At 54.3% G+C, this 27,993-nt stretch overlaps 1 protein-coding gene across 1 annotated transcript; it reads left to right on the top strand.

The window, feature by feature from the left end:
• The first annotated feature begins 122 nt into the window (after nt 1–122).
• On the top strand, nt 123–13,888 carry IL9R (interleukin 9 receptor). Its single transcript, XM_029219370.1, has 9 exons — nt 123–150; nt 4,037–4,150; nt 4,471–4,576; nt 4,671–4,849; nt 5,307–5,452; nt 5,777–5,978; nt 6,455–6,560; nt 7,906–7,990; nt 10,908–13,888. Exons 1-9 carry the CDS (start codon nt 123–125, stop codon nt 11,403–11,405), a joined length of 1,464 nt encoding a protein of 487 aa, XP_029075203.1. The 3' UTR covers nt 11,406–13,888.
• Nucleotides 13,889–27,993: the final 14,105 nt, after the last annotated feature.

The raw sequence follows: 27,993 nt of genomic DNA, 5'->3' as shown, positions 1-27,993 counted from the left end.
TCACGTCACCGGGCGGTGCAGTTATCTCCTGAATCAGGCTGAGGGACTTGCTGCAAACGCAGGGGTGGTAGGGCGACAAGTCACCTCCAGGGCTGCAGGGTTGGGGGCCAGTCAGACTTGCCATGGGACCTAGCAGATGCGTCTGGGAAGGTGAGTCTGTAATCTGGGCTTCTCAACCACTCAGGTCAGCGTGAACTTTGTGGGGCAGAGAGACTGGTGGCCTGCCATCCCAGGCCCAAGGAAGAGCCTGGGGACCACACTTGGACGAGAGGGGCGGAGGGCGTTTGGGCCGCCACCCTCATCTTACCGCCTTTGATTTCCTGGCCTCAGGCATCTCCCAGAGACAGCAGGATTGCAGTGGTGATCACAGGATGCTGGGCTGCCATTCCCAGGCCTGTAGGGGTCATGGGTGCCTCTGGGCAGAAAGAAGGGCTCTGAGCTTGTCAGGCAGTTTGTAGGTCCTGACCTTTGTGGGGACAAGTGAGCGGGAGTTCTGGGGCCAGGTGGTCTCAGCCATGACAACCACAAGTGGAGCTGAGGCCCAGTCCTGAGTTTGGTAAAGCCCCTTCTCTCCACGACACCTTTGGGGGGCTTTAGGACAGAAGAGAAGCTGCGAGTCTGTGGACTCCCCTTGGAGCTGTGGACGAGGCAGTGGGTGAGGGTGGGATTCTGGGAGGGTTACTCAGCTAAGTGAGGGAGGGGAGTAGAGGGTTCTGCTTGAATAATGTTTCAGAGCCCCCAGGGGACCTAAGGCGTTAACACTGTCTACCCCAGGCAAGGGCGGGCCTGTGGGGAGGTTCAGGATGAGCTTCTTCGACAGTCAGGGGCTGGGTGCAGGGGATGCAGCGTAAGTCAGATAGGTTCTTGCCCTGGAGGAACCAGATGCAGGGGCGATGCCGGCTGAGCCTCACTGCCAGGGCTGCAGGGGCAGCACGGGAAGAGCAGGGGCATCGTTTCCCCCCATTTAGCCCCAGGCCTGTGTCAGTGTCCTTCCAGCCCGTGCCCATAGCCACTACCTGCCCTGCCCCCGCCCCTGTCCTAAGCAGGCTGGGCCTGGCTCAGGGGTGTCTGCTCTGGCTGGGGAGACAGCCAGGGGACTCGGGGGCTTCATGAAGGCTCATCACGCAGAAGGCAGCTGGGCAGAGGCGACAGTGAGAGCTCGTCCTGAGGGCCCTCAGGTCCTCTCTGTGCTCCTCCGACTTCCATCTTCGGACCTCCTCCTCCCTCTGCTCTGGGCCCCGCCCTCTGTGCCCCTGTCCACCCGAGGCCACCCCTGGCTCAAGCCTGGCCTTTCCACTGAGGAAAGTGTCTCCCGGACACCCACCCCACTGAGGCGGGTGCCTGTCCAGCTCAGCCCTCTAGGAAGGCAGGTGGCAAGTGCGCCGTGGAGCCTCCTCCCTCTTCTGCCCTCTGCGCCTTCTCCGCGCTCTCCCCAGCTGGCCTTGACCTCTTCTGCTCCCTGCCCTTCCCCAGCAAGGTTGGCACCACCGTGGGAAGCAGAGTCCTCCAGCACTTCTGCCCCACAGCATCAGGTCCGAGGGTGCTGGGGTCGCCCACCTGCGCACGTGGGGCCCAGAGCAGGAGCCGCCTGCTCCCATTTCCAGCCTCATTTCCTGGCTAGTCCCCGCCTCCCCCAGGTTCCAGCTGCTTCTGGGGAGCCAGGACCTGGATTTCTTCCTCCTGCCCCAGCAGAGAGGACAGTGGTGGATAAGCAGCAGTCTCCATTTCACCCCCCTCTGTGTCTGCCAGCTTCTGGGGTGGGCAGGGAGAGTAACAGGGTACTCCTAGCTCCCCATTAAAAATACAGACTCTGTGTGAAAGGGGACAGAAAGTGGGTGCGGTAATTGCCATGAAGCCAGTCCGGAGGGCGTGCTGCGATGCACCAGCCCCATGACAGAGGCCTGCTCTGGCCGGGCAGTTCGCCTGGCAGCAGGTGAGCGCTCAGGGGAGCGGGGGGCTGAGTCCTTCTGGAGACCTGGCCCTGGGCTGGCAGCGTCTGTGGGCCCCGAGGCAGGGGTCCAGTGCACGGCAGCCCATGCCTTCATGTTGGGCCGGGAAACCAGGGCAGGCAAGCTGTGGGGACCAGTGGTCATTTGGGCCAGAACTTGACCCAGAGGCCAGGGAGGAGATGGGGTCCTGAGAAGGGGCCAGGGTGGTTGTGTGCTGAAGGTCCTGATGGAAAGGGACGGTGCTGGGTGGACATGTCAGCCAGGCTCCCAGCAGGATGGGAGGTGTAGTGGGCGGCTCTGCCCGAGGGCCCAGATTCTGGGTCCCATCCTCCTGCCATCACAGCCGTCCCGTGACCTGGTCTTGTCTGAGCTGTGATTAGGCCTCCCTGGGGCCATCCCAGTGCCTCTTCCAGGACCAGGGAGTAGTCAGGTGGGGTTTCTGCCCCACCTGGCCCGGTGTCTGTTGCCAAGGATGGGGGCAGCCCTGCCTCAGTGTCGAGGCTCCCTGAGGAGAGAGACTGATGCCCCGGGGAGGGGGAAGCTCACAGGCTTGCGTGGGAGCTGGTGGAGCAAGTGCCCAGGCCAGGTGACCAGTGCCCCCAATCCTGCAAGTCTGGTGTCTCTGGGCCTCAGCCTCCTCGTCCATAGGAGGGTGGTGGCCCTGCTCGGCTCACCATGTTTGGACAGAATCGTTGTGCAGAGGAAAAGCAGGGACCCTCCCCCTAGATGGCCGAGTTGCCGTGTGCCCTGCCCACCTCTCCCCAGGGTGGGCCTGGCCTGCTACTTTGCATGAGTGTCCCGTGTGGGTCCTGTCCTCCCCACGCCTGCCCCTGGGGCCAGCTGAGCTTGGAGCGCCCCAGTCCACGCTCCTGAGTCAGCCTGTGGCCGTGCCGGCCCAAGTCTCACAGATGCAGGTGTCCCTCCACCGCTGGGGCAGTGGCCATCCCCACTGTGGCCTGGGCCAGCCCTTAGCCAGGCAGTGGTGGCTGTGCCTGATCCGCCCCCATCCTGGTGCTCCCTCTGATCCTGTCCTCATGCGCCCTGGGAGCCAGCTGCTGCCAGGCTGCCTGTCTCCATCCAGTGGCCGCTGCAGCCTCTCCTGCCGTGGCTGTTGTAGCAGGTGATGCTTCAGTCTAGGGAAGGGTGGGGTCTTCTTGACTGCTGGCCTTGACAGGGGTCCATCCTGTGGGTCCACAGAGAGGCTGCAGGGGGCGGGGTGGGAGGGTGTCTGCTACCAGGTGAGTGTGTGCGGGCTCCTGGAGCGCTTCCGTGCTGCGGTCTGTGCATGTCTGCTTCTCTTCTGCTTCCTTATCACTCATCAGGCTTGCATAACCAGGCTGGTCCTGCTTCCTGCAGAGGAGCTATCAGTGCACCATCTGGAGCTGCAAATGGGGTGACAGGGTGTTAGCGGCCTGTTCACCCCCAGATGCTTCCCAGCACCCAGCCCCTGTCTCCAGGGATCCTGGGGCTGACACCCCTGCACTGAGAGCCCTGCTCCCGGGGGCGCTGTCCTCTGCAGGGCACCTGGGGACAGGCGTGTGACAGACAGCGTGTGGGAGGTGTTGGCTGTCGCATGGACACCCCGCTGCCATCCTCCTCCACTTTCCTGGGGCAGAGCACCAGGATGGGAGCAGCTAGCTGTGTGACCCTGGGGTCAGCTCCCTTGTCAGTGATCAGGGACTGTCCCCCACCTCATGTGGCTATGGTGGGAATTCGCGTGGGTGATGCGCCTCACACAGTCGGCCCAGGTGTGGGACCAGGGGGTCCAGCAGAGCTTCCCTGTGGTTGTTGTCCGCGACCCCATTCCCCCAACCGTGCCTCCCCTGCGGGAGGGGACCTGGGCCCAGGGATAGGGGCCGGGCCCAGAGAGGCGCCCACTGGACAGACCTGGACACGTGGCTGAGTCAGAGTCCAGCGACCCCGGGAAGCCTGAGCTGGAGGTTCTTGCCGGTGCTACTTGGACAGCGGTGCTCAGCCTCCTTCACGGGACAGGGTGAGGGTGTAGGTGGTGACCCACTCGGAGTGCCCCTCACGGGAGCACCCACTGGGGCACTCTGCACACAGCCCCTCAGCCCAGCGTCTTCCAGGTTGGACCTTGCAGAGCGAGGTCCTGATGCGAGAGGTGGGCACCTGGCTCCTGACCTGCACCTGCATGTGCGCCTGGGCCGGCTTGGGCGTCTCTGTCCCAGGGGACGGAGAAGGTGAGGGCTGGCACTGTGTGTGGGGGGGCTGTGGGGGCAGAGCTGGGGGCAGGGGTGCCCCCGTCAGGCTCCACGGGGAAGGGTTGGGTTTGGGCTGTGCGGGCACCCATCTTCCTGAGATCAGCCGGGGCTTCAGCCCCACCCAGGTTGCACGGCCAGAGCCCATCCCCTCGGGGTCTCCCAGCCTTGCCCGCGATAACTTCTCCTGAGCTCGTTCTCTGGGGCCTGCCCTGTCCGAGGGGTCAGCTGCCACGCCCTCCCCCTCCCCCAGCCCTGCCCTGAAGCAGCCACTGTGGGCTTGCAAGGGTCACTGTTCCCAGGGCCTGGGACTTTCACGTGCCACACCAACAACATCCTCAGGATTGACTGCCACTGGTCTGCCCCAGAGCTGGGCCAGGGGGCCGGCCCCTGGCTGCTCTTCACCAGGTGAGGCCGGAGGGCAGGGGGTAGAGGGCAGGGGTGGGGGTAGGGAGCCGGGCTGGTGCAGTGGCCCTTTGGTGCCGACACGTGCCCTTTCCAGCAACCACGCTCCAGGCAGCAAGCACAGGTGCGTCTTCCGGGCCAGCGTGTGCACAGTGGAGCTGCCACCCGAGGAGGTGCTCGTGCCTTCTGACAACTTCACCATCACCTTCCACCGTCACGTCTCTGGGAAGGAGCAGGTCAGCCTGGTGGATCCACAGTACCTGCCCCGGAGACACGGTGAGGCCTGGGTCAGTGCGTTGGCCAGGAGCATTCTGGCTACATCACCCGCCACGGTCCCTGCTGATGGAACCAGGGCTAGCATCAGGCGGGGCCCCCGGGGAGGGGGAGGGTTTTGGAGGAGGATGAAGGTGCAGGGCTTTGAGTTGGGGCAGGAGCTGCAGTTTGAGTCACTTGCGATCTACTTCAGTCACAGCAGGAAGGACTTCAGTAAGACACTAGGAGGAAGAACTTCCAGCAGCAGCTTAGATCTGAAACTCACCTTGTCTGGCTGCAGAGGCTGGAGGAAGTCATTGCTGTCTTGTCCCACCTGGGGCTTCTCTGGACCAGTTTTCCAGTGAGGCCTCTGCTCTGAGAAGGCCTTGGCCACATGCCCCGTCCTTCCCGGGAATCTTTGCGATCCCCAGTCCTGGGCGTGCTGGCCCCCACACGGTTACACAGCTTCATTCTGTTTCAGTGAAGCTGGACCCTCCCTCTGACTTGCTGAGCAACATCACTTCTGACCACTGTGTCCTGACCTGGAGCATTAGTCCTGCCTTGGAGCCGCTGGCCTCACTCCTCAGCTACGAGCTGGCCTTCAAGAGGCAGGAGGAGACCTGGGAGGTAAGGCTGGGTCTGCCTACCCTGGGGGCCTCTCCTGGGAGCAGCAGCCAGGGTCACTCCTCGTCCCATCTAGGGTGGTGTCACCTTGGAATTGTGAGGAGGGAAGTGACCAGAGACAAGGGTAAGTGAGTGCAGGTGTGGTGAGTGTGCCTGTGTGTACCTGTGAGCGTTCACAGGGCGTGCCTGTGTGGATGAGCGTGCATGCACGTGGATGCATGTAAGTGTGTGGACACGTGTAAGTGTGCCCACGTGTGTGTGTACACGTCCTCAAGGGCTGATGGGCCCAGTCTCACCCCCAGCACCTCCTAACTGTTCACCCCACAGCGGGCTCGGCACAAGGATCACATCGTTGGGGTGACCTGGCTGAAACTTGAAGCCACTGAATTGGACCCTGGTTCCACCTATGAGGCCCGGCTGCGTGTCCAGATGGCCACACCAGAGGACGCGGTGGCGGAGGAGGAGCGCTACGAGGGCCCATGGAGTGACTGGAGCCAGCCCGCCCGCTTCCACTCCCCCCAGAGACAAGGTGGGCGCTGCTGCCTTCAGGGGCCTGGGTGGGGCCTCCCCGCCCCCTCGCATCCCACCCCTTACCCCTCCTGGGACCTCCTCCCTCGTGGCCCAGTTGACTGGCTTCCCCTGGAGGTCTGTGTGAAGGGGAAACACCTGCTAAGTGCTGGGCCTCCCAGGGAGCTGCGGCTCCCGGTCTCCTTGGAGCGAGTGTGGCCCCAGCTGCACAGCAGGCTGGTGCTGCTGTCTCTGGAGCCCGGGCAGGGCCTCGTCTGCTTAGGGCGCTGGGCTGACTCTTGTGCACAGAGGTACTGGAAAGGATCTCGGACCCTGGTGATCTTATGGATGGGAAAGGCAAGGCCCAGGGGTGCGTGATTCGCCCAGGGTACTCTCGGAGGCGCGACATAAACCTTCCATTTTGGCCTGAGGCGCCCATCCAGGTGCTTTTGCCAGGTGAGTTTGGAGGAACACAGCCCTGGGCCCTTCCTACTATAGGTCTCCTGGTCCCAGCTTTGGGGCAGCGCGACAGCACCCTGGTCTCTGTGTCCATCTTTCTCCTGCTGACCAGCCTGACCTACCTGCTGTTCAAGCTATCACCCAGGTCTGTAGCCAAGGAGTGTGTGTGGGAGTGTGTGCATGTACGTGAATGTGTTATTGTACATGTGGGTGTGAGAATTTGTATGTGCATGAGCGTGTGTGTGCGTTTGTGGGTGTGGGGTAGGCGGTGCATTGAGGGCCCAAACCCGCACCCCCTCCCACAACGCTCCTGGGTGGGGAGGGGTTTTCAGGCCTCTGACCCGGACCAGTGGGGATGTCCCCAGTTGCCAGGTGCATGTGGGTGGTGGGCAGTGTGGCCCAAAAGAGCCCTGGAGGGACCCAAAGTCCCTGGGGCCGAGTCGCCTGAGGCCCTTGTCTCCTGCCTCTGGAGGTGCTTGGCACTGGCTCATTTGCACAGTGGTTTTATGCAGACAGTGTTGGGCATCTGGTTTTCACGGGGCCCTGTTTCCCGCCCTGATGGGTGCCACGGACAACCAGATGAACAAAAAAGCTCTCCTGAAACAAGCCATCACACATGTCAACTTACGAGAGGGGGTACAGGGGCCTCGTCCCGCAGGAGACCGGCCAGGCGTGGACGGGTAGCAGAGAGGATGAGAGGAGGTTGGACAGAGGCAGCCAGGGTGAGGGAGGGACGGGGTGCTGGGCAGGGCCCGATGGGTGGCCAAGAAGACCAGGGAGGGCTCAGGCTTGCCCTCGGGTCCCAGGAGAGCTCCTGAAGCCTGGTCACGTGGGATGGGATCTGGTTTATGTTTTGAGAATGGAGTTTTGTGGTACAAGTGAGGAGGAGGACCTGCGGGGTGGCCAGGGGTGGGGTCCAGAGGGAGGCAATTGTGTGTGAGCTGGCGGGAGAGGCAGAGCTGGAGCAAAGTTCAGGGAGTGACAGGGTCTCAGGATGGGAAAGTGAGGGGACGTTGGGTGGATGCGATGTGACTCGTGGCCCCTGATGCCACCCTGGGGTGGGGAATTGGGACAGGCCCCCAGGAAGGCTGGTGAGGTTGATCTGGACTTGCTGGGTTGGAGTCTGGGGCGCCGTTCTCAGGGGAGGAGCAGTGGGTCTTGGGCGGGTAGATCCGGTGCTCGGGGAGAAGTCTGATGGGGTTCCCGGAAGTGCTGTCTCCCCCTCCGGCTGAAGACACAGCTGGTCACCCCCACCCCTGAACCCGCCATCACCACTCACCTTAAAGGGACCCATGTCTTGGTATAAATCAGTTCTGTGGGGTCATTAGCGAGGGGGCCGCAGGTGCCAGGTGTCAGGCCTGGACCCAACGAGAGGAGAGGGCGACAGCTGCACCGACGGGGCAGGGCTGGTCCCTGCTGCTTGGAAGGAGCCGCGTTCCTGGCAGTGACCTCCTGGAGTTGGACCTCTGACTGCTGTCTCCTGACCTCAGGATGAAGACAGCCTTGTACCAGGACGTGCCATCCCCAGGCCCGTTCTTCCAGTCCCTGTACAGTGTGCACAACGGGGACTTTCAGGTTCGTGACCCGGTGGGCCCGGGGTGCCCAGATGTCTGGACCGCCCAGGGTGTGGGCTCTGGGTGAGGTTGGGGGCCTCTGTCAGTGCTTTGAGCTTTTTTGCTATATATAGTGGTATATATAGTATATATGTAGTATATGTACGCACTGTGACTCAAAGGGGCCAAAGACAAATTAGCTTTATTCTTTATTGCTGAGTTCTTTTTCTTGTCATGTCTCTGATTCCATTGCTGATGGGAAAAAATGTCAAGTTTCTCATGGCATTATCTCTGCCTCTTCTGGTTTGCAGCAGCCCTTGGAGGTAAATGGTCAGTTTAAGGTGCCAGCTCAGGGGGCAGTGTGCACCTGAAGGCATCTGTGTCTTGTGCTGCCCCTGGGGCCCTCCCTGGTCCCTGGGCTACTCTGGTGGCCGTCATGGAGTGCCTGGCCCCTCCCGGCCCCCTGGGTAGCGATGAGTTGACCCTACACCACCCCCACATCGTGGTGCCCTGGTGGACTCTCACAGGCCGCGACGCTGAGAACAGCCTGGAGGCCCCGTCGGACCCTCCCTGCTGGCCTGGTAGTTCCTGCTCCACAGGCAGGAGGAGGGGAGGAGGAGCTCCAATGGGTGGTCTCTGGTCCCCACCCTCTCGGGCCCCTCACTTTGGGCAGAGGATGGAGGTGGTGCTGCCCAGGTTCTCCCACACCAGCTTTGCGTGGCTGCCTTCCGCCTGGCTCTTTTCTCTCTTAACAGGGAGTCTAGTTTTCAAGCTTGTCATCCAAAAATATAATTTGAAGCTTAAAGCCGAGCACTTTGTCAGGGCTGCATGGGGAGTAAATGTTCTGATGCCCTGCACTCATCTTCTGGGCTGCAGGCACCCAGCCCCTTCTCTGTAGAACCATAGCACCTGTCAGGGGTTAGTTAGACCCCTTGGGAGGTGGTCTGGAGCCACGGGCTGGCTCTCCAGGGGGCAGGACAATGATGGAAGGTGTGGTGTGTGGTGCACTTGATGGAGACTCCTGGTCCCACGTAGGAAACAGCTTCCTTTTTTTTTTTTTAAATTATTTTCCATTATGGTTTATCATAGGATATTGAATATAGTTCCCTGTGCTCTACAGTAGGACCTTGTTGTTTATCCATCCTATACACACTAGTTTGCATCTACTAACCCCAAACTCCCAGTTCATCCCACCCCCACCCCCTTGACAGCCACAAGCCTGTTATCTATGTATGAGGGTCTCTTTCTGTTTTGTAGATGAGTTCATTTGTGTCATATTTTAGATTCCACATGTAAGTGATATCATACGGTATTTGTCTTTCTCTTTCTGACTCACCTCACTTAGTATGATAATCTCTAGTTGCATCCATGTTGCTTCATTCTTTTTTATGGCTGAGTAGTATTCCATTGTATGTATGTACCACATCTTCTTTATCCATTCATCTGTTGATGGACATTTAGGTTGTTTCCATGTCTTGGCTATTGTGAATTGTGCTGCTATGAACATAGGGGTGCATGTATCTTTTTGCATTAGAATTTTGTCTGGATATATGCCCAGGAGTGGGATTGCTGGGTCATATGGTGGCTCTATTTTTAAATTTTTTAAGAAACATCCATACTGTTTTCCACAGTGGCTGCACCAACTTACAGTCCCACCAACAGTAAAGGATGGTTCCCTTTTCTCCACACCCTCTCCAGCATTTGTTATTTGTAGTTTTTAGTGATGGCCATTCTGACTGGTGTGAGGTGGTAGCTCATTGTAGTTTTTTTTTTTTTTTTTTTTTTTTTTTGCGGTACGCGGGCCTCTCACTGTTGTGGCCTCTCCCGTTGCGGAGCACAGGCTCCGGACGCGCAGGCTCAGCGGCCATGGCTCACGGGCCCAGCCGCTCCACGGCATGTGGGATCTTCCCGGACCGGGGCACGAACCCGCGTCCCCTGCATCGGCAGGCGGACTCTCAACCACTGCGCCACCAGGGAAGCCTACTCATTGTAGTTTTGATTTGCATTTCTCTAATAATTAGTGATGTTGATCTTTTCACATGCCTCTTGGCCATTTGTATTTCTTCTTTGGAGAAATGCCTATTTAGGTCTTCTGCCCATTTTTCGATTGGATTTCTTTTTGTTATTGAGTTGTATGAGCTGTTTGTATATTTTGGAAATTAAGCCCTCGTCGGTCGCATCGCTTGCAAATATTTTCTCCCATTCTGTAGGTTGTCTTTTCGTTTTGTTTATGGTTTCCTTTGCTGTGCAAAAGCTTATATGTTTGATTAGGTCCCATTTGTTTATTTTGTCTTTATTTCTGTTGCCTTGGGAGACCAACCTGTGAAAACACTGGTATGATTTATGTCAGAGAATGTTTTGCCTGTGCTCTTTTCTAGGAGTTTTATGGTGTCCTGTCTTATGTTGAAGTCTTTAAGCCATTTTGAGTTTATTTTTGTGTATGGTGTGAGGGTGTGTTCTAACGTCATTGATTTACATGCAGGAACATCTTCCTTTTGGAGGTAGTGGGCCTCCTGTGGCCCCACAGAGGGTCCAGGTCTGCTGGCCTTGGCCCCAAGGTGCCAGGCCCAACAGCACCTCCTGTGTGTGCATGCATGCGTGCGTGTAGTGGGGTTTGGGTGAGGGTGCCCGGGCTCTGCAGCTGCTGGCAGTGTGTGAGGCAGCAGTGTCTTCAGCCCTGTCACCATCTGTACCCTGGTTCAGGCCTCTGTGAGCACAGGCCTGTGCTAGGAGCCAGGGGAGGGTCCTGAAGGGAATGGGGGTTCTGTGTTGAGGCTGGGCTGGCCCATGGGGGGGAAGACAGAATGTTCTGGGCACAGGTGCTCTTGGTCTCTGGGAGTGGATTTCTGGAGAGCTTCCTGGAGGAGGGGAGGCTGCTCCCACAGTGAGTCCTGAACACACTGCCTGAGGCCTTCCCTCCTCTCGGTGCTCTGTTCCAGACCTGGATAGGGGCCCACAGAGCTGGTCCACAGCCAAGCCCGGACTGCACAGGCCCCGCACGAGGAGCCTGGGAGACCCGTGTCCGGGAGGCCATCGCTTTGCTCACCTATGACCCGGTGGACGTGGGGCCGTTAGCGGGCCTGGAGGAGGAGGGGAGCACGGGCACCGGCCTCCCAGCAGATGCGCTGCCCGCAGGAAGTGTGGAGGAGGGGGGGCCGCTGCCCGCCTACCTGCCACAGGAGGCCTGGGCCCCCGCAGGCCCTACCAGACTGGCTCCCCCGCAGTCCCAGGGCAGCAGCAGCGACTACTGTACCCTGGGCTGCTCCAGGTGGGGCTGCCCCTCCACCTTCACAGGAAGCGCGCAGAGCTCTGAGCCCGACGCTGCCTTGGCCTGTGGCCCTTTCTGTGACCAGCAGAGCCTGGATGCCCGGCCAGGAGGTAACTGTGCAGGCGTTGGTCACAGTCAGAGGCAGGACGCTGGTGGATGGGCTGCATGAGGCTCTCCTGCTCTCGGCAGACCGTGGGCTCCGTCCCCACAGTGCTGCAGCACGTCCATCCTGGGGAACATGAAGCAAAGTCCATGGAGCCAACACCTGACTGGCACTGGACCTGCGGAGGGCCACCCATGCAGCGGTCACATGTCCGGTCCGGGTGGAGGCAGGAGGCTCTCCCCTTCTCCCCTCCCTCTGCATCTGTCGGGAGGGGGCTCTGCCCTCAGCATTCTGCCATCCTGGCCCCCCGTCCACCACTTCCCTCCCTGCTTCCTGGCTTAATCCCAGGGCCCACAGCCAGTTCTGCCCTCAGTCCCTTAAAGGGCCAGCCTGGGCCCTGTGGACACAGGTGAGACACGGTGACCAGGCCTAGTGTCCTGTTTCTGTGCCTTCCTGAGGTCTCTCCCCTACTGAGATTAAAAGGGACATAGCAGCTGTTTCAAACTGCTGATGGCTGGGAGAGGGGCCCAGAGGACATAGGAAGGGTGGCGTCTGGCTATTCCTGGGCTTTCTGGGCTCCACGAATAGCAGGGGGAGGCTCAGCGACCAGCTCCAGGGAGGCCGCCTCCCCGCCCCTCCTCGTCGGCCCCCGGGGGCTGAGTGCTGTGGCCAGAGTGACCACCCAGCAGTGGTCTTGGCCTCTGAAGGGCCCTGCTTCTACCCCCACCCCCGTGGTCTGGAGAGAGGGGGACAGAGCAGAGGGCGCCTATATCCGTCCCTTAGGGCTGCCGTAACGAAGTCCCACAAACTAGGTGGCTTAGAACAACAGAGATTTATTGTCTCACAGTTCTGGAGGCTGGAAGTCTGACATCTAGGTGTTGGCAGGGCCGTGAGGGCACCAGGGAGGATCTGATTCAGGGTTCCCTGCACCTCTGGTAGTTTCTGGCTTGGGACAGCGCAGCTCTAGTCCTCACAAGGTGTTTTCCCTCTGTGTGTTCCTGTCCAAAGCCCCTCTTTTTATACCAATGTAATCATAGTGGATTAGGGCCAACCTGAATGACTTTATTTTGGCTGGATTATCTGTAAAGACCCTATTTCCATATATGGTCATGTTCACATGTACTGGGGGTTAGGACTTCAACATATGAATTTCTGGGCAGTGCCCCTGCCAGCCATGTCCACCTTTCTGCTGGCCTGAGGCGCCGTGGTCCCTCCCAGGGCAGCCCCGTCACTCTTACTCGGGGCCTCAGGCAGGAGACCCTATCCCGCCGCCGGGCTGCAGGACTTGGGTCTGGTGCTGGGATCCTCCACCCAGTGAGGGCTGGACCAAGACTGTCCTGGCGTTGGAGGTGCTGAAGTACTGAATGTGGGATAGATGGAGGTTTGTCTCCCTGGGTGCTGAGCCAGAGGGGGCACCTCTCTGGGGGTCCAGGGTCCCCTGCAGCCTGAGCAGAGAGGAGCACATGCAGCCCCAGGCCCCCGAAGGCAAAGGTCCCCTCTGTGTGCCTGTGGAGCCCTGAGGTTTTGCGGGGGCCGCAGCAGAGCCAGATCCTGATCAGCAGGGATGAAGAGGACCCCGCATGTATCTTTAGTATCCAGAGAGCGGAGGGGTGTAGATCGAAATGAGGCGCAGGCACCGTCCGCTCTAACCAAGGGTAAAAATACCAGTGTGACTCCACTTCCTGGAGCCAACCCTGGAACCCCCAGCTGCTGTGTATATGACAGCAGCTGCATGGCTCCTGTGGCTTCACGTGGACTTGGGCCCCCATGGGATTCCACACCCGGGGACAGTGTTCGTTTGACTAACACACTCGGTCCTGGTGGCGCCTGAGTGAGGAGCTATGCAGAGGCCGGTGGTTGTAGGTGAGCCACGCCCGCCCCTCAGGACACAGGCCTGGCAGTACCTGAGCCAGGTGTCTGCATGTCGTGGGGCTCAGAAAATGCTAATTTCCACTTATTCCGACGAGACGACCCTTGGAAACCGCACGCTGAGATCGCAACGTTCAAAAGACCCCGTGAGCCCTGGTGAGGAGTCGCTGATCCCCAGGTGTCTAGGAAGGAGTCAGAGAAGGTGGCCTGGGACTCGATGAGGAAGCTGCAGGTGGAGGAGTTGAGAGCATGGTGTGGCTGGAGCACAAAGGTCCAAAATGTGGCTGGACCGGGGAAGACCTTGGAGGCCAGGCCAGGGCAGGGTGAGGGGAGCAAACTCACCCTGCTCAGGGGAGGCTGCAGGACGCTTTCTCTTTCTTTGGCTTTTGATGAGGTGAAGTTTACATAGTACGAAAGTAACCATTTTAAAGTGTACAATTCAGTGACATTTAGTACATCTGTAATATTTGCAACTATCACCTCTATCTAGTTCCAAAACATTTTCACCCTCCAAAGGGAAATCCCCTGCCCCTTAAGCGGTCACTCTCCTCCCCACCCTCCCTCTGACCTCTCGCCACTACGAGTCCACTTTCTGTCTCTATGGATTTACCTGCTGTGGATATTTCATATAAATGGAGTCATATAATGCATGGCCTTTCGTGTTCATTTTTTTTCTCCTAGCGTAGTGGTTTTTTTTTTAATAAATTTATTTATTTTATTTATTTATTATTTTTGGCTGTGTTGGGTCTTTGTTGCTGCATGCGAGCTTTCTCTAGTTGCGGCGAGCGGGGGCTACTCTTTGTTGCTGCGCGCTATTGTAATTTTTTTTTTTTCATTTCGAATTCCAGTTTGTCCCCTACATCATTGCTGATTGCCTTAGTCCATCTGGGCTGCTATCACAAACTACCACAGACGGGGTGGCTCATAAGCAATAGCAATTTATGTCTCCCAGTTCTGGAGGCTGAAAGTCTGAGATCAGTGTGCCAGCCTGGTAGGGTGAGGGCTCGCTTTCTGGTGGCAGACTTCTCCTTGTATCTCACATGGAGGAAAGGGGCTAGGGTCTCCTTTACAAGGGCACTAATCCCATTCCTGAGTATTCCACCCTCATGACCTAATCACCTCCCAAAGGCTGCCCCTCCTACCACGATCACATGGGTGTTAGGATTCCCACCTGTGGATTTTGGGGGGACACAAACATTCCGACCATAGCACTGTGATATAGAAAATCAGTTGACTTTGGTTGACCTTCTACTTTGCTTTTCCTTACCTGTATATTTTCTGATCAAGGCACAGGACTGGTGGGCTCTACTTCACTTGGAATTTCTAAATTATGGCACTGAATAATCAGAACACTGAATTTCAGAGGTTCACCAGGACTGTCGGAGGGGATGAACTGGCCTCTGCTAAACTGTGAGTGGGGCGTGTTGGGCGCTGCATCCCAGAGGACACAGCTGGGATCGTGTTGGCAGCCCTGAGTTCGCAGCGGGGAGGTGTGGCGTCCTCCCAGGGATGTTAGTCTTCTACGCTTGTCTCTTGGACTCTGCCACATGGTGTATCTCTATTTCTCCTGGAGTATTTCAGCAGGACTTATTTTATAAAAGCATCCCTGCATGAAGGCTTTGGGCGCTCTTACTCATGGCACCCTGTGGTTCTTAAAGATTCAGGGTGTTTATGGGGAGGAGTCCCTTGGGCCGTGGGGATGGCAGTCCTGCGTCCACCTGAGGGCCAGATGCCCCTGTGTTCTTGCCCTCAAGTGTTGTAATGGTCCTTTTTTGTTACAGTGTTAACACAGTTTAAAAAATAAATTGACACACTGAAAAGTAGGTGTATTAAAACTCGCAGCATTATTTAAGTTTAAATTTAATATTTAGACCCAAACCAGAATTTATTAAAAATGTACTTTTCTGGGGACATCCCTGGTGGTCCAGCAGTTAAGACTCCACACTCCCAATGCAGGGGGCCCAGGTTCAATCCCTGGTCAGGGAACTAGAGCCCATGTGCATGCCACAATTAAGAGTTCACATGCTGCAACTAAGGAACCCTGGAGCCACAACTAAGGAGCCTGCCTGCCACAACTAAGACCCAGTGCAACCAAATAAATAAATAAATCTTTAAAAAATAAAGAGCCTGCCTGCTGCAACTAAATGATCCCACATGCTGCAACTAAGAGCCTGCATGCCACAACTAAAGATCCTGCATGCTGCAACTAAAGATCCTGTGTGCTGAAACTAAGACCCGGCACAGCCAAATAAGTAAATAAATATATATATTTTTTAAAAATTTACTTTTCTGGCTTTAATGGAAGTAATCTCATCAAGAAATTTTTTTGATCAAGTCAAAATTTAATTGGCATCAGAGTTGTAATGGTACGTAAAATAATGTCTGTTTTGTAAAACGTTGACATCCTATATTAGATGAAACATGTAAGTACATCAAGCTTTGATATTAAAATCAGAATGTGTTAAAGGTCAATTAACATTCAGTTGTTAACTGTAAACCAATATTTTCCAATGGGAGCTTTTATATTTTCCTTACTTTACTGTCCATTTTGTCAATGTGTATTTTTACTAGGAAATCACCCTTTTCCTCTGGGTTTAGAGTTTTGAAACCAAGCAGGACCCTGCAGGGCCTTTCCTGGGACAGAAACACCACCCGCCTTCTGTGTCCATGGCCTCTTGTTTGTAGAAAAGCTTTAGCCTCCTAGGCCTTCCCCAAGTTCCAAAGAATAGATTTAATCAGAGAAGGGAAAAATTCAGAGACAAAGGAAAACAGTCAGGCAAGACAAAATAATAATAGTTTAGCCATTAGACAAAGTCAAGGACCTTTAATTCCTCCTCAAGGGCTGTAGATAATATTCTGAGCCATATACTTTGAGCTGTTTTGCAGATACTGAAACCCCCACCAGGTGAAGAAGTTAACTTCATGTTGACCACAAGCACATAGAGCCCAGACCTGTTAGAACCAGAAGGTTGGTGATGCTGACTCTTAGTTACCTCACCACCAACCAGTCAGAAGAATGTCCATGAGCTGATCACGTACCCCGCAACCCTCTCCCTTAACCTGTCTTTAAAAACGTTTCCCTGAAAGCCTTCGGGGAGTTTGGGCCTTTTGAGCGTGAGCTGCCCGTCCTCCTCGATGGCCCTGAAATAAACGCTGCACTTTCCTTCACCACTACCCGGTGTCAGTAGGTTGGCTTTGCTGTGCGCAGGTAAGTGGACCTGAGTTTGGTTTGGTAACACTCCCACCACCTCATCATGAACTTCTAGAAATAAATTGGCAACTCGTGTTGTGTGTCTTCTGCTGCATCTAGAGAGGCGATTGTACCCATGATTTAGCATGTGAATAAACATGCATGCCTAGGACATGATATCCAGTTTTCACCTGCTGATAATTGATATCTAGTGAATGCTAGCTTTTCAATAAATGGCTACATTGCACATAAATCAATCAATCTGTATGATAAAGAATGTGACCGGTTTTGTATGTGTTTTTATCAAGACACTCTTTTGCAATCCCTTTTAAAATAAATGTGTTAAATTCTATAATCAATCAACTTAGACCTTGTTAGTGGGCTGGCATTTTCAGTCAGTAAAGGGCAGTGAGATGCGTCAGATCCCTTACTCAGCCTCCACGTAGGAGCAGCTCCATTAATTCAACGGTGCTTTATGGAGCACCTGCAGTGTAGCAGCTTCTGTGTTTGGCTCTGGCCCTGGTTAGCTCCTGTTTAATAGATACTTAGATCTGTGGGTGGAGGACAAAGGCCAAACGGTCTTGGGGACATTAAGCCCATGAGTGAATTCTTTTGTCTCCTACATCATCTTCCTGTGTTCATTGCTCTCAGGAGGTACATCTAGGTTTGGGGGAGATGGGTGTTCCCCATGGAAACCTGGCCTCTACTTGAGGTCACTGCTGCCTGACATCAGAACCCCTGGTCCGTCCCCAGACTTGGTCCACAGTTGTCATGTCACTTGTCTCACGTGTGCAGAACCAGGCACCTATTCTCATCTATGCTATAGTGTTTGCGTTCTTCTCATTTCAGTAAACACTGTTACGTGAACGTCTTCTCTTGGTCTGCAAAGGTTCCAGAGCGTTCCTTTGTTTACTTAGTGCCATGTTGCTGGATATTCCATTTTTTAAGCTATAATAAATAATGTTAACCTTCTAAAAAATACACTTGAGTGGTATTCGGGATTAAGATATCATAGTAGTTATCAAATTGCTTCACTTAAATTTTGCTTCTCTTTTCCAAATGAAGTGTCCGTCGTGTGGGCTGCTCTCCTTCTGGAAGTGCACGTGCCCAGTCCAGGGAGGGAGGTGAGACGTCCTGCCTGCCCTCAGGGAGCAGTGCAGTGTTGGAGGCATCGGCTCCCTCTCTGACTCAGACACAAGGCCCCGATGGCATCTGTCCCTAATGGTTGTCAGCCTCAGGAGATTGAGTGTCACCTGGTGTACAGGTGTGCAGCCTCCCTGAGATCAGACGTTTTGTCTAATGAGAGTTCAGAAGAGCGGGCACTCACGTACGTGCATGTGACCAGGTGACACCCACGTGCGGCTGACCCAGACATCCAGGAAGCCCTAAGGAGCCACACCACATCCCGACAGTCACAGTGAGGGCACCGCTTTGCTCACAGTGCGCTCACCAGGCACTTATTCTCTGCTCTGTTATAAAAAGTGCAGGGCTTTCCTGGTGGCGCAGTGGTTAAGAATCTGCCTGCTAATGCAGGGGACACGGGTTTGAGCCCTGGTCCGGGAAGATCCCACATGCCGCGGAGCAACTAAGCCCATGCGCCACAACTACTGAGCCTGCGCTCTGGAGCCTGCGAGCCACAACTGCTGAGCCCACGTGCCACAACTACTGAAGCCCATGTGCCTAGAGCCCGTGCTCTGCAGCAAGAGAAGCCCACACACTGCAAGGAAGAGCAGGACCCGCTCGCCGCAGCTAGAGAACGCCTGCACGCAGCAACAAAGACCCAATGCAGCCAAAAATAAGTAAAGAAAATAAATTAAAAAAATAAGATCAAATTCTAAAAAAAAAAAAAAAAAAAGTGCAGCCGCAGGACAGCTGGAGCACAGAGGATGGAAGGCAGGAGGTATTTGCTGTTGCAGGAGAGGCACGCTGGCAGCGATGACCAGAGGAAGAGACCGGAAAACTGAGCAGCAGATCTGAGAGATCAAAAAGCCCAGCACACAGAGCAGGTGGTATCAGGGCTGCTTCCTTGGGTCCAAGAGCCGTTCTTTTGTTCAGTGAGGCGTGGCCTGATCTTGCAGATGTGCATGCCATGGCCCCGGTGGGCAAGGGATTTCCCAGGCTCTGTAGCAGGTGCTTTGCAGTCATGACTCAAGCTGGTGTCTTTCTCGCTGTCTGAGGAACAAGAGCATCAGTGGTCTCTGCGAGCTGCACCCCAGGCCTCCAGGTCTCAGGGGGCTGCAGTAAAGACGAGGCCTCCAATGCAGCGATGTCTGACCTCACGGGGCCCCCTCCTCGGCAGCCTTTGTGCACTTTGGAAATGGGCCTGACATTAGCTAATTCAGCCTCATCCATGTCAATAAGATCAAATTAGGTTCTATCATATTACATTAGTTCACAGCAAATCAAATTAGACATTTTTGAAGATCTGAGTTGACAAGGCTACCCCCACAAGTAAGTTTTCCAGAAAATAAGCCACGACTTATGGAGCAGCAACTCACAGCCCAGTGACTTGGCTTGTAGCTGAGGCTTTCCTATAAACTCCACTCCGTGGCTCATGCCACATTTCCTGCTGCTGCCAGGTGACGATCAACCCCAGGGCTGGCCTCCATCCATGGCACATACACGGCTCAGCACAACCAGATGGGCCGCTGGCATGGAAGCTGGAATGGAGACTAACAATCTCTGAGCCCAGATGTAACGTCCAAGGGGATCCAGCCCTCAGAGCAGAGCTACCTGGGCATATGGCTGACACAGACATCCATGGTGCTGAAATGACCCCCTGGCCTCCCCCTACCCCACCTCCTCCTGCCGTAAACGGTTGACTAGAAATTCCAGTTCTAGGTGAGTGAGGGGCTATTAGCCCTGGGAGGTGGAGAGCAGCAAACTGTCCCAGGTCCGATTTCTCCCCCTTCTGGCCCATCCCTGGCAGCATCAAGTCATCTTCGGCCCCAACCTCCTGCTTCAGGACCAGATGGAAGGAGACCACTTGAAAAAGCCAATCTCACAGAATCAGCATTTCTTTCCAAGACTCCAAGTCACATCTGAGAAAGGAAAGATCAACTACAAGCAAAGAGCAGCTGTCAGCCCAGCGCTTCACACCAGCCCTGGCTGGTGCTCTAGGGTCCAGGGTTCCAGGGGGAGGATTCATGGGGTTGGGGAGGAGAGCTGCTTCCAAAGGTCTGGGTGTCTCTTCATCATTTCCACCACTGGGTATGATTTTCTTGGCTTATCCCCCTGCAGCCTGCAGATGCTCACCTGTTCAGGGTGACAACCTGTCCACCAGAACATGTGTGCTTTAGGGGCACTTCGGGGCTACAGAGGGGGCAGAGCACCCACAGGCCTGTGTTCCTTAGAAGAGATGCCCCCATGGTTAGGATGTCCGCTTATCCCAGTGTGGAGGCTGAGGAGATGGTTGGTGGGGAGTGGGGGGTGGGGTCAGTGTGACCAGGGGAAGGGATGAGGTCCAGCAGCTGGAACCCCCTGAGACCTTGACACTTGGAGGGGCTTCGAGATGACATCCCTGGTAAGGCCTGCACCCCCTCCTTCCAGCCCACTTTACCCTGCTCGGACTCACCTCTCAGAGGTCTTCATGGGAGGGTCCCCTCGTAGGTGGCCTTTGATGTGTCAGGTGACCAGAGTGTCACCTAGAGACACATGCTGGGTGAGGGGTCCCCCACCCCGATCCCCATCCCAAACCAGGAGATGCATGTGGGTCTTGGGACTGCTCTCCTCCAGGAGGGCATGAGGTCCTCTGTGTTTCAAAACCGCCCATGTGTGAGGGAGGTGCTGGGTGAGGGCTGCTGTCCACCAGTTCCCTGCTTTTCCATCCCTGCCTCTCCCAACAGGGGCCCTTATAGGAAAAGCTCCTCAGATTCTTCTCTTTCAATTTCACTCTTCTCTCCCTCATTTCGGAAGGTTCTGAAGCACATTCTCTCGTTCCGCTCAGCCGTTGTGGCACACGGGCTTAGTTGCTCCGTGGCACGTGGGATCCTCCCAGACCAGGGATCAAACCTGCGTCCCCTGCATTGGCAGGTTGACTCCCAGCCAGTGCTCCACCAAAGAAGTCCCAAGAATGTCTTAAAAACTGCAACTGGCTGATTATGGAGGGCTGAGTGTGTGCTGCAGGTGTGGGTGGAAAGATGGGGTGTGAGCTTCCGATGTCTGCAGGGTCTTCCAAGCGTGAAGATTTGTGTGTTTCCCCCAGCCAGTCGACTCCCCACACCGTCCTCCCAGGAAGCCCAGATCCAGGATTATGAGGGCAAAGGTTTTCCCCTTGCTTATCTGTAACTTCCACTCCCTCGTGGGTTCAAGTCCCAATCTGAGTTGCACGGTGACATATGTAAGATTCATCCATGTTTTTGCATGGGTTGATGGTTCATTTCTTTCTATCGGTAAATTCCATTGCATGTGTATGGGAGGAAAAGTAATTTTCCCTCTACCCTTCTAGGTTTGCTTGAGATCCCCTTACCCCCCACCAATAAAAGACAGATTAATAGGCGAAAAAAAAAATAGAAGTTTGATAACATGTATACCTATTGTATACATGGGAGATACCCAGGAAAACTGAGTAACTCCCTTAAATGACCCAAGTTATTTCCTTAAATGCCATCTTCAGCTAAAAACAAAAGAAAGATGATGGGGTTGGGGGGGAGCCAGTAAGGGAGCTTATCAGGCAAAGCACAGTGAACAAGGGTATGATTCTTATGCAGATTTAAGTTCAGGCCTTCTCCACTGACAACAGTTTCATGTGATTTAGTCATCCTTCAATTCCCTGTGCAGAGAGGGAGAACCCTTTCAAATGGAGATTTGCATAAATGTAAATTTCCCTCCCAAAAGGGCAAATTCTACTCATTTTTCAGAGATTCTCCTGTGTCTGCTGTTTTTAAAAATAAATGAGGGAGCGCACTGCAATGAAGAGTAGCCCCCGTTCGCCACAACTAGAGAAAGCCAGCGCATAACAACGAAGACCCAACGCAGTCAAAAATAAATAAATTAAACAAATAAATAAATAAATAAATGAGGGACTTCCCTGGTGGTCCAGTGGGTAAGAGTCTGAGCTCCCAATACAGGGGGCTCAGGTTCGATCCCTGGTCGGGGAACTAGATCCTGCATGCTGCAACCAACAGTCCGCATGCAGCAACTAAGAAGCCCGCTGGCTGCAACTAAAGTCAGCATGCCACAACTTAAAAAAAAAAAAAGATCCTGCATGCCTCAACAAAGATCCCGTGTGCCTCAACTGAGACTCGACACACCCAAATTAACTAATTAAATTAAAATTAATTAATTAAAAATAAACGAGCTCAGGGACTTCCCAGGTGGTCCAGTGGTTCAGAATCCGCCTTCCAATGCAGGGGATGTGGGTTCGATCCCTGCAGGGAACTAAGATCCCACATGCCGCAGGGCAACTAGGCCCATGTGCTCTGGAGCCTGGGCACTGCAATGAAGATCCCGCGGTCCACAACTAAGACCTGAAGCAGGCAGATAAATAAATATTAAAAAAAAAAATGAGCTCACAATAATCCTTATGCCAAAGAGACATATTTTGGGGTGGCACATTCTGCTCCCCTTGACATGTATGTGCCCCAATTTCCTTATGTATTCATCTACAGAAGGACATCCTGATATCTTTAAGTTTTTAGCCGTTAGGAATGTGCTGTGCATAATTTTTAAAAAATATTTATTTATTTAGCTGCGCCGGTTCTTAGTTGCGGCACGTGGGATCTTCGTTGTGGCGGCATGCGGGATCTAGTTCCCTGACCAGAGATAGAACCTGGGAGTCTTAACCGCTGGACCACCAGGGAAGTCCCAGGAGCTCCTCCTTGAATGTCGTGCCCCTGGTGCGTCACTAGTCCCACCCTGTCCTCACTCTACTGAAGGATATATTTCAGAAGTCTGAGCTGTAAGAAAGAATGAATAACAAAAACAGTGGTAAATACAAACATTGATTGTATGTACAGTTATAATGTCTATGGAGTTAAGAAGAAAACAAACAAAAAAAACCCCAAAAATCCCTACACAGACCCAAAACAACAGTCTTGGACTGTTTGTTTTGTATAACATAATTTTATGTTAGTTTTTGTTTGAATACGGTTTCTCAAAGCAGTCGTCTAAATACTGGAGGTGTGATTGTTGGATCCTAAAGTGAGATTTGTTTAGATTTGGAAGAAACTGCCAAATTGGCCTCCCACGTGGCTGTACGTGCATCCCACCAGCAAGGAAGGAGAATTCCTGTTGAGGCAGGAGATAGATGGGCCCCAGGCTGAGCAGCTGGAGTTTGTCCCCTGTGGACAGATACTCCAAGATGAGGAGAAAGAGAAGAGCTGAGTCCTGCCCAGATAAGAGATAAAAGACCACATATTCCTCATTCTCGAGGTCAAGGAGACCTCTCCGGCTACACATGCGCAGAAAGGCTCCTGGGGGTCAAATAGGGAGGGGGCGACACCCCACAGTAAGTGATGCCAACCTACCCATAGGCCTCTCCTCTAGACTACCTCTTAGCTAAGAGATGCACGCGCACACATGGGAGGACCCTGAGATAAACCAAATACAGACTTAGAACCAGACAAAGCAAGATGATTGGCCAAAGGAAACCTGGAAGAAATGCCCCATAAAAGTGATTCAAATTACCATGAGGGCGCAAAATCTCTCTCTGAGCCTGCCCTTGTGTCAATCTACACGTACCCTTTTTCCTCCTAATAAACACTTTACTTGTTTCACTATTTTCCATCTCTATGTGGAAATTCATTTCTACACAGCTGATAGGCCAGGGCCTTGTCACTGGCCACTGGTCCCTGGTGGTCTAGTGGCTAGGATTCAGCGCTCTCACTGCCACGGCCTGACTTCAATCTCTGGCAGGGAACTGAAACACTGATTCAAGCCGCTGCAGGCCGAGGCCACCCGCCATCACTGTCTAGTCCACTAGCTCGTATTTTTTAATTAAAATTTTATTATTATTATTATTTTGGCTGTGCTGCAGGGCATGTAGGATCTTCGTTCCCCGACCGGGGATGAATCTGCGCCCCTTGCATTGGAAGTGCGGAGTCCTAACCACTGGGCCTCCAGTGAAGCCCCTCCGCTAGAATTGTTAGTTTTGCGATTTAAATTTGTGGACAATTTTTTTTTTTTTTTTTTTTTTTGGTGGTATGCGGGCCTCTCACTGTTGTGGCCTCTCCGGTTGCGGAGCACAGGCTCCGGACGCGCAGGCTCAGCGGCCATGGCTCACGGGCCTAGCCGCTCCGCGGCATGAGGGATCTTCCCATACCGGGGCACGAACCCGTGTCCCCTGCATCGGCAGGCGGACTCTCAACCACTGCGCCACCAGGGAAGGCCTGTGGACAATTTTGAGTGCCTTTCGGTGTCAGTTGTAAAGCTTCTGTCTGCATTCATTTCATTCCATATGGTTTCCAATTAGTTGCTCCTTAACTATGTTTTGAGAAGACACGCCAGGATATTCAACTCGATTTCAATTTGAATTTCCAAAATTTCGTGGGAGCACCCCAAGGGCCCGCAGGGAGTGCGGCCTGGCTGAAAGCGGAGCGCTGCGGGGCCTGCACTTCCTGGGCGTCCCGCAGGGGGCGCGCAACCCACCCGGCTGACCCCACCGAGCGTGCGAGTTCCGCCCCCGGACTTCGGTTTGCGGCCGGCTGGCGGGAGCTCGGCCTCCCCGGGACCCGCCAGGGCTTCGGGACAACGCGGGGCCGTGTCCTCCCTGACAGGAGTCCAGTCTCCTCAGGACCTGCCCAGAGGTGCCGACGCGGGAGGAAATTGTGAGGAGAAAGTGGGGAGACTTCCTGAGCTTGCGCACACGCGTTCCCCGCGGGCTCGACTTTGCGCCCAGCTGAGAGCAGTTGGGTCTCCTCAGGCACCGCCGGGGCTTCGGCTGGGACGCCCGGGTCAGCGTCTCTGCTGACAGAGCTCAGTCTCCTTAGGACTCGCCGGGGTTTCAGCTTCAGGACAACACGGGGCTGCGTCCACGCTGACGGGAGCTGGGTTTCCTGACGACCCAGGCGACGCCGGGAGGAAAAGGTGAGGAGAAGTGGGGAGAAGCTTCCTCTGGGTGACTGACGTCTGTTTTCAGACGACCCAGAAGCGCTTGCAGTGGAAAGCTGGGTTTTTAGTCAGTTTGGTGTGTTGTGTAGATGGTGTCCAGTTTTCCCAGCACCGTTTATGGCGGGGACTGTCCTTCCTCTTGGTGTGTCCTTCGCCCCTTTGTCATAAATTAATGGACCCCCTCCATGTGGGTTGAATTTTGGGCTCTCTGTCCTGTTCCTCTGGCCCGTGCGCCTGTTTTTGTGCCAATTCCGCACTGTGTTGGTGACTGTAGCTTCATACGGGTAGTGTGAAGTCGGGGAGGGAGATGCCTCCAGCCTGTTCTCCTTTCTCAGTGTCGCCTTGGCTATTTGGGGTCCTTTGTGGTTCCACACAGATATTAGGAGACTTTGCTCTATTTCTGTGAAAAAATACCATTGGAATTTTAGGAGGGCTTGCATTCACTGTGTACATTGCTTTGGGGGGAATAGACATTTTATTTTGATAAATTTATTTATGGCTGCGTTGGGTCTTCGTTGACGCGCGCGGGCTTTCCCTAGTTGCGGTGAGCGGGGGCTACTTACTCTTCGTTGTGGTGCGCTGGCTTCCCATTGCGGAGCGTGGATTCCGCAACAGTAGTTGTGGGCTTCAGTAGTTGTGGCACGCGGGCTCTAGAGCACAGGCTCAGTAGTTGTGGCGCACGGGCTTAGTTGCTCCACGGCATGTGGGATCTTCCCCGACCAGGGCTCGGGCCGTGTCCCCTGCATTGGCAGGCGTATTCTTAACCACTGTGCCACGAGCGAAGCCCAGAATGGACATTTTAACAATAGTAATTCTTGCATTCCATGGGCACGTGGTATCTTTCCATTGATTTGTGTCTTCTTCAGTTTCTTCATCAACGTCTTAAAGTTTTCAGTGTGCAGGTTTTTCACGTCCTTGCTTAAATTTATTCCTTGTTATTTTGTTCTTTTTGATGCAATTGTAAGTGGAGTTTTTTTTTTCCTCTTTCTGATGGTTCATTATTAGTGTTTAGAAATGCAGTTGATTTCTGTGAATTGATCTGTACTGAATTCATTTATTATTTCTAATAGCTTTTTGGTGGAATGTTGTAGAAAATTGGAATTCCAAAATCCCACTGTTTCTACCACATCCAGGTCATCCACAACAGTGAAGAAAGGGAAGTCTTTTATATTGGGAAGTCCTAATATAGTCTTCCCACAATGCCTCTAAATGACATGTGGACTTTGGGTGAACTGGGTCTGGGTAAGGCTTGGCCTCAGTATGGAAGTTTGATGTTTTCTCTGCTTTTCTGGCATGGTTTTGGCTTTTTTACTTCCCAATAATTTCAAATGTATAGACAACTTTACATACATAAAAGCAAGTCTTGTATCTTGATTAAATATATTCTTAAATATTAATGTTGACATTATTTAAATTTAAATTGTTTTCATAAGTTCTTTTTCAGATTATTTATTGCTAACGTATACGTATAAGATAGATTTTTGTGAATTGATATTTTGTCCTATAACTTTGCTGAATTAGTTGACTAGCTCAAATAATTTTTTGTTGTTACAGGATGTTTTATATATAAGATGATGTGATCTGTGTTCTGTGAGTAGACACAGTTTTAATTTTTCCATTCACACATGGATGCCTTTTATTTCTTTCCTCAAAACTCTGGGTAGAACTTCTAGTACACTATTAAGTAACAGTGGTGGAGGCCAGTTTCCTGGCCTTGTTCCTGATTTCAGGAGGAAAGCTTTCAGTTTTTAACATTGAGCATGATGCTAGCTGGGGCTTTGTGTACTGCTCTTTTTCATATTGAACAAATTTCCTTTTATTCCTACTTGCTTGAGTGTTTGTATCATGAAATAGCACCGGATTTTGATTATAGCTTCTTCTGCAATAATTGATGCGATCATGTGTTTTTACTTCACACCGTTATAGAGGTTCAATACATTGCTTAGTTTTAATATGTTGGACAACCTGACATTTCTGGTGTAGAGAGAGTTGCTGATGGCATCGTCCATTTCATGTTCCGTTGGTTTCATGTTGCTCTAATTTTGTGGAGGATGCTTGCGTTCATATTTACAAGGTATACTGGTGTAATTTTCTTTTGTATGATGTATTTGTGTGGTTTGATTAGATCTGGCTTGGTGTTGGTGGTTTGGAGGGTTAGCATTAGGGCTGGGGCTGGTGACCCACATGTCGCAGACCAGGCCGCCTGCCTCTGACCTCCGCGTCCCGCCCGCCAGCTCCGGCCCGGCCCTCAAGAAACTCCTCATTCCCCGGAGGGAAGGGCTGACCACCCGCTCGGCCGCCCTCTCGCCTCTGCCTGTCCGTCTGTCCTCCCTGAGTCAGGACACCATGTCCTCCGTGAGGCTCCTGGCTTCCGGCCTTGGGGCCCCACCCCCACGAGCTGTGTCACCCACCAGGATTGGTCACCTCAAGAGGCCCTGGAAGACAGACTCCCTGGGACCTCAGAATGGGACTTTGTGGGCAGATGGGCCACCGCAGAAGTGCCCGGGGAGAGGCGAGGTCATTGACCTGTGTGTGGGGAGGTCCTCATGGGCAGAGGTTTGGACACAGACACACGGGGGAGAAGGCAGTGTGATGGCAGAGACAGAGACGGGGCTGAGGGTGGCCTGGGACCGACTGACCCCAGAACCCACGGGAGGGGAGGGCCCCCAACACCTTGATCTAGGGCTCCTGGCCTGAGAGTAAATGTCCCCTGTTCCAACCCCTGCCCCCCATCTGGTGTGCAGTGACGGGGCCGCAGGAAACCCACACCCGGCCTGGGGAGGGGACACTGTGCTTGTTGACACCCAGGACCGTCACTGGCCCCTCCCCTCTGGGCATGACCCCCACTCCTCCTCGGGGAGGGACCCAGGGCTCCCAGCCCACATGTCCCTGTAACGGCGACCTTACCCCCGCCACCCCTGGGGCATCTCAGGCCCCAGAAAGGAGCCAAAGCGGCATGGTGACCACGGCGAGTGGATGTAGGCCACCCCACCCCACCCTGAGACCTGAGCGTGGTCATCTGAGAAGTGACCCACCAGCGCCCCCGACCCAGGCTCCCCGTTTCACAGGGCAGGTCCTCGTGCCGAGTTCCTGGAGGGGGATGTCGAGCAGGGGTGACTGAGGCCTGTGAATTTGTGGGCCAGAGAGATCTTCCCCAGGAGCCCAGGCACAGCTAGGCCAGGACGAATCCATCCCTCCCCTCCCATACCCCATGGAGTGAGGATAAAGCCCCAGTGACCCCCAAGAAGAGACACGACACCCAGAGGGCTAGAGCATCCACAGAGCGGGGACTGAGTGTCCACCTCATTCCCCCAGAGAGAACGAGGTCTTCACCGGGGCCACCAGGCTGGCCCATGTCCCCACAAACATCCAGCCTCAGTGAACCAGCCAGACAGAAAACTCTCTTCCAGGGTCCCCTGTGTTTATAGGCCCAGGCTCGGGGGAGGCTGGCTGGCCCGAGGGAGGACAGACGTGCTCCAGCGCCGGACACTCACTGCCTGCCCCCTGCCCACCCCCTGCCCCTCTCCTGCGCCCTGTGGTCTCACC

The sequence above is a fragment of the Monodon monoceros genome, unplaced genomic scaffold (assembly GCF_005190385.1).
Source record: "Monodon monoceros isolate NGI ecotype Baffin Bay Population unplaced genomic scaffold, NGI_Narwhal_1 Super_Scaffold_13, whole genome shotgun sequence".
In the NCBI taxonomy this organism is placed as follows: domain Eukaryota; kingdom Metazoa; phylum Chordata; class Mammalia; order Artiodactyla; family Monodontidae; genus Monodon; species Monodon monoceros.
This window is presented reverse-complemented; position numbering and strand designations above follow the sequence as displayed.